The 6,666-nt window shown below is 39.6% G+C and overlaps 1 protein-coding gene across 1 annotated transcript in view; it reads right to left on the bottom strand.

Annotated features, from left to right (window-relative positions):
* Positions 1-236, bottom strand: part of ANGEL2 (angel homolog 2) — a 17,763-nt gene extending 17,527 nt beyond the window's left edge. The window contains exon 1 of the mRNA XM_024750948.1: positions 15-236. Within this exon, the coding sequence (XP_024606716.1) occupies positions 15-73 (59 nt within the window). The 5' untranslated portion in view covers positions 74-236. The remainder of the gene's footprint in view (positions 1-14) is intronic.
* Between the last annotated feature and the right edge of the window lie 6,430 nt (positions 237-6,666).

Genomic DNA, 6,666 nt, shown 5'->3' with positions numbered 1-6,666 from the left:
CCAGCCCTACTGACCTGCCTCTCCCCACCACACAGCGGCCGTAGCCTCTCCTCACACAGCGCCACGCTTCCATTTTCCTCCTCTGCGAGCGTCCAATTCCCAGGCCCCGGGCTCAACCTCAACCGCTACAGCCGATTTGGCGGCGTAGAGCACCGAGGGCTCCCCATCACTAGGCGTCGGGCCTCTCCGCCAGGCTGCAAAGCATGCTGGGAGGTTCAGTGTTGCCCGCCGCCAAGTCCCCATCTTGCGCCGCGTAAGTCACTGAGTTGCCTCTACGCCAAATTCTGTTCAAGAACCATGCGCAATGCGTGTGAAGTAGGGGCAGCCATTTCTGAACAGGGCAAAACACCCGACTTACGTCTTAAAGAAACAGAGGAAATAAACTAAGAGCCGAAGCTTTATTAAGGCTTGTGGGAGGGTTCACTGCAGTTACTGTTAAAAAGAAAAAAAAAAAAATTAATGTATTTATATAATGTCCTTGGGAATTTCCAAAGGTGGATGCCCAAAGTGGGGAAATGCCCTTCTCTGAGTTCTGATAGAACTGTTGTACCACGGGTTATTTTCAATTAATTTTGTGGGAACGCGTCCGCAGAGCTCACTTTTGAACGTACGTGTGCGTCGTCTATGTCTGTCGCTATCAAATTTAGTATAGGACTCTAGATTCTCGGAAAACATTACTTAGGTGGAGAGCCCCTTCAAGAGACACAGAGAGAGAGAGAGAACTGAGGAAGAATAAAGTGGAGGGGGAAAGGAATAGTGGAGGGGGAAAGGCCTGATGACCGCTTTTATAGGCTGTTTGGAAAAGTAGTGGAGCGATTTCTTGGGAAGGCTCCCCCCCCCTTGTGTTAATAAGAAAATCAGATGCATTTGAAAAACACTTTTTCCCTCCGTATACATATAGTTGATTTCCGTTATTTGTGGTAGTTATGTTCTATAAAGTTGATACCAGCCGGGGTTCTTGGCCTTCCCCCAATCAATAGAAATTGATAAGAGGCCAGATAAGGAATTCAGGCAAGGCTTTGTTGGGGCCCCTGCTGCAAGTAGCTGGGAGCGAAAACAAGTAACAGTTTCCCTTGTTTGCTCCCCAAGGTCGGTGGTGACCTGATTCCTTTTGTGGGGTGAGGGTAGGAGTCTGTGCAGTGGTCAGGCTGGAGGGGCTTAGGTTGTTTGCCCACCCTTTTGGTGGTGTTGAGTGCAGCATGCATGTGCAGTACACCTTTTTTGCTCCCTGCTCTTCAGAAGTGGTAGTTGGGTTTTTTCGGTCTTTTTGTATCATGTCCATAACTTGCCCCAACTGCTCAAGCATGCACACAGTTATTATTAGTCCTTTAGAGTTTCTTTGTATTTTGTTGCTCCAGGAGATGTTTGTCCAGGTGCAATCACGGCAGCAAAGTGTCCCAGGTCCCAGCCTGTCTCAAAGTTACTGCCAACACTGAATTAATAACTACTGAACCATTGCTCCTCAGGTAAATACAGTTAGGTTCCCCCAAGCCACTGGTCACATTTTAGTCACTAAATCAATACATAACCTTGTTTTATATGTGTTTGTTTAAAGACACTTTATTTACTATATATTTTTGATTCAGTAACATTGAATTCATGACCAATAGCACGAATTCACACCTGAGTGAAGCATATATAACACATGTATTTTCTCCATAAGGCACATCAAGGACTCTAGGAACAATAGCATTTCAGCACTACCTTTGGTGGCCATTTTTAACATATTTTATTTGATTTCTTTTCTTTTATTTCATTTCATTTCATTTTCTTGGCTGCACCCCACAGCTGTGGGATCTTAGTTCCTGAACCAGGGATTGAACCCCGGGCCCTGGCAGTGAAAATGCGGAGTCCTAACTACTGTACCGCCAGGGAATTCCCTGGGGGCCATTTTAAACAAGAAAATCCCTAAGAAAAAAGGCACAAAAATGTGAAAAGTGTGGCACTAAATAGACCGTGAAGAGGACACTTGTTTATGATGTGAGAGCTGAAACAAGAAGGCAGCACTTAGCTTCCCTAGACCTCTCCTGGGAACATGCACGTTAGGCAACCAAATTTTTTGCCACTCTGCGCATGTCCATGAATGACTGCAAAAGCACTGCAAGTATTGATGGTGGACAAATGATTGTCCACCACTAAGTGGGTGGACACAGCACCTAAGCCAGCCTTCGGGTCCAAGCCCTGGACCCACCCCTACCCTCACCCTGTATAAGGAACCAGCTCGCCTCCCCTACTCGGGGAACAAGCAAGGGAACCTGTCACTTGTTTTTCCCTCGTGCTGCACCAGGAGCCCCAATAAAGCCTTGCCTGAATTTCTTGTCCGGCCTCTTATCAATTTCTATTGATTAGGGAGGGCAAGAACCGTGGTGGGTAACAGTATGATTTTTCTTTTTTTTTTTTTTTTTGAGAATTATCCTGTAACAGTTTTGCAGTTCCCACTGAGATGCCCAATGTATTCATCTGACAACCAGTTGAATTTCACCACCAGACAAGTACACCTCATGGGTTGCTAAATCCAGGTACTTCTTTTCTTGCTCCCAGAGGTGAATCTGAAGCACAATAGAATTCTTTAGGTCTCTGTTTTCTCATGTAAATTTTCTCCTCCACCAATTTTTGGGGGCTTATATGTGGCCAATAAATTATTTCCCCTTCATGGCAGCAAGGATCAGGAATTTGGTTGTATGGTCTGACCACATTGGTGGGCTCTGTAAAAGGATTAATGATTTATAGAGATCTATTTTCTGTTGAGTGAGAGACAACAGAGAATCTGGTTTGTTGGCTTTGTTTGTTTTTTCATTTGTCTGTTTTCAGTTCAAGAATTCTGTGTCTACTGGGAAGAATAACTCTTTGATATCTAGAATAGTGAATTTTTATGTTTTACATTTCTATGTTTACTCTTGACCCATGGCTGAAATTGTAAAATCAAAGCCATAAACTCTCCGTATGCCTGTGTGTCTATGTGTCTGTTATTTCTAAAGGACTTTACATCTCATTTTGTGAGTATGAGATGTCTTACATCAGGATGGTACTCATAAATTAAATTATAAATTATACTTTTATATAAATTATTAAAGGAGCTCTGTTCTGATTGGTTTATAAAGGTAAATAAACACATATAAATTTAACTTCTAACATTATCTGAAAACAGACATAGAAATACTTTAATGTGATATGCTTAAAATAAAAATATATTATTCTTACAGAAACTAACTCAGAAATGTTTTAAGAATCCAAGTTCAAATAATTAAGGTCAATTTCTAGTGAACAGGTGATTTCTTTTTTGAAATAGTTTAATGGTAATAAGAAATGGGTGGGGTGAGACACTGATTGATATCTCAAAATACCATTCCATCATAATTGCATAGATAGCCAGGGGCTGAGGCAGTGAAGAAGGATGGTCAGGAATGCCTCACCGTTCAAGGTCTCTACTAAAGGGAAACGGAATATTTCGGGCAAGCATACAGAGATTCATCTGCTGCTAAGGGGACTGCTTAAAAGCTTAGGAACTTGAATCAGTTGGGCGGAGGTGTGAGTAGATAATATGGCAATAAGTGTGAGTTAAACCGCTCCCAGAAGCTCTGATGTTTGAAAGAAAAGGGAAGTGCTTCAGAGTCCACATTCTATGATATGAGGACTCTCAAGAATTCATTGCCCACTGGGAAGGAGAACAGCTCTGTAATAACTGGACGGGTGAGTTTCTGTGTTTCTGTGTTTACTCTTGAACCATGGAAGTTGTTCTTGCTGCCAAAAACTAAAGTAGGTAAGACTCCCTCTCCCTTCCACAGAACTGCCAGGGCTGATTATGGAGCAGAGAGGAGGATGGAGAGGTGCAGTGGCATGAAGTCAGTGACTGTCTCTCCTCTCAAGGAATAAGTCACTAGTGGAGGCACTTTTCAGAGTGTGACAGACGTACAGAGAACCTCATTAAGGAATTAAGGGCTCTACAACTAGACATAGAGATGACTAGAGCCATGGAAATGTGGCAGAAGATGAAATAATCCTCAAAAATATGAATTTTGTAATGCCATTTGCAGCAATATGGATGGACCTAGAGATTGTCATACTAAGTGAAGTAAGTCAGACAAAGACAAATATCATATGATATCACTTATATGTGGAATCTAAAAAAATGGTACAAATGAACTTATTTACAAAACAGAAACAGAGTCACAGCTGTAGAAAACAATCTTATGGTTACCAGGGGGGAGGGGATAAATTGGGAGATTGGGATTGATATATACACACTACTATATATAAAATAGATAACTAATAAGGCCCTACTGTATAGCACAGGGAACTCTATTCAATACTCTGTAATGACCTATATGGGAAAAGAATCTGAAAAAGATTGGAGATATATATACAACTGATTCACTTTGCTATACAGAAACTAACACAGCATTATAAATCAACTATATGCTAATAAAAATGTTTTTTAAAATATGAGTTTTGAACAATAGCAAAGAGACTTAGGGATTTGAAAACAATTTTCAGATAATTCTGAGCAGGGGCTTGACCATTTCAGCTGTCTAGTCTGGGATGTCTAGACTGGATCAGCAAACAAGGCAGATCCAGGATTATGAGAGAAGAAAAATCCAGAACAGACTGAAAAAGAAACATTACACATCTGGAGAAGACCTTCACTAGTTTCTAGAGGACAGGAGGAATCAGAAATTTATACCACATTGGTCAAAATGTACAAACTTTCGGTTATAAATTCTGAATAAATTCTGAGGCCTAAAGTGTAGCATAGTGACTATAGTTAATAAAAATGTATACCTGAAATTTGCTAAGATAAGTATTCTCACCCTACACACACACACAAAATGGTAACTAAGTGAGGAGATGGATAGGATATGTTAATTAACTTGTGATAATCGTTTCAAAATGTTTATATGTATCAAGACATGTTGCACACCTTAATATGTACAATTTTTATATGTCAATCATACCTCAAGTTAACGCCATAACAAGAGTGTAGCACTTGTAGTTTGTTAAGTTCCAATTTAAATAATCTTTCCAGATATTCTTATTGTTATATCCCTATACCAGGTGGACTCCAATGACATTTGCAGTTAAAGTTCATTCACTCTTTCATTTTTTCATTTATCCCAACACCCAGCTTAAGAAATAAAGTATTAAAAATGTGGTTGAAGCCTCTTGGCACTTCACCCACAAGTCCTTCATTTCCCCAGATATAACTACTGTCCTGATTTCCATTCCCATATATGCTGTTATATTTTTCTGTATAATAAGTATTCCAAACATTATATAATGTTTTATGTAACATATTTTAAAACTATATCTAAATGGCACACTCTGTCTGCAACTTGCTTTTAAAACTCAACATTATATTTTAAGATTTACCCATGTTTATCCCTCTAATTTTGGTTCATTCATTTTTCAATACTGTACATTATTCCAACTACAAGTCACAATTTATTAATCTTTTATTCTGTTGATATACATTTATGTTGTTTACTGTTTTTGCTATTATTACTAATGCTATAATTACTAATAAATGTTCTCATATGTCTCCCTGTTCACATCTGTGATGTTTCTTTACATGTTCCCAGGGGTGGAATTGTGCTGATGGTAGGAAATACATCCTCATCTTCACTACATATTGACAAATTGCTCTCCAAAGTGGTTGTACTTTCACTTGGCATGTATAAAAATTTCTATTGCTCCAAATACTAATTTCATTTGTATTCCTAACAAAATTTCTGGTAAGAATTTTGTTATCTCTATCCTTTTCATGATTAAGACAAGAACTTTAGCAGACTTTTTCATTAAACACTGCTGCCCATATTTCTTGATTTTTTTTTTTTTGTTCCCTCAACACTAGTTTTTTAATCGTAACACCAACATATTTATAAAAACTTCTTTGCCTCTTTGTTATTGTTGAAAATCAAAATTCAACTGAGGAAATTTGAAGATCTAACTGGCTTTATTCGAGGATTCATGAATCAGGCAGCATCCCATCAAACAGACAGAAAGGAGTTCTGAGGAGCTGTAGGAAATGGAAGGCTTTTGGAGGCAGAAAGGATTGAGAAAAGGAAGTTTCTAGCAAAGAGTGTGTTGTTTCAGGCAAGGTCACCTGCCTTTGCGGGACAGAAGGGTTCTATTGCGCAGACTACCTTGCTAGTGCTGACCAGGTAATTTCAGATTGACTGGTTAAAGTTTACATTCCTGGGAGAGGCTGAAACTGCAGTTAGGTTAGGTATTAAGTCTTGATTTGCTGATGTGGTGCTTAGCACAGACGAATCCATTTTGGGCCCGTTGTGTCATTTTTTAAACATTGTTTCTCTTTTTAGCAAATGTCTGTGGGTGATAAAATCTTTTTGTTTTTGTGTCACCGATAATATCTTCATTTTTGGTTTCTCTGTGAGTGACAGTTATCAAACTGTGTTTTATTTGCCTCCATTTCTCCCCAAGTAATCCCAGACCAGAATCAGGTCTTATATTGGTGGTTTAAGCTTATCTAGCTGTGCTATTAAGAAACAATGCAGATCCAGGCTTTGAGCTAGTGGACCACTTGACCAGGTCTGGGATATGAAACTGTCACCTTTCTCCTGCCTACCTCCTAGCCACTGTCGCGGCTCTGGAAGCAGTCATTACAGCGCTTTTCAACCTTTTTTTCATAGGTGCAGAAGCCCCTAGTTT

Source organism: Neophocaena asiaeorientalis, unplaced genomic scaffold (genome assembly GCF_003031525.2).
Source record: "Neophocaena asiaeorientalis asiaeorientalis breed wild unplaced genomic scaffold, Neophocaena_asiaeorientalis_V1.1 scaffold67, whole genome shotgun sequence".
Classification (NCBI taxonomy): domain Eukaryota; kingdom Metazoa; phylum Chordata; class Mammalia; order Artiodactyla; family Phocoenidae; genus Neophocaena; species Neophocaena asiaeorientalis.
The sequence above is the reverse complement of the archived record's forward strand: the minus strand, read 5'-3'. Positions and strand labels throughout refer to the sequence as shown.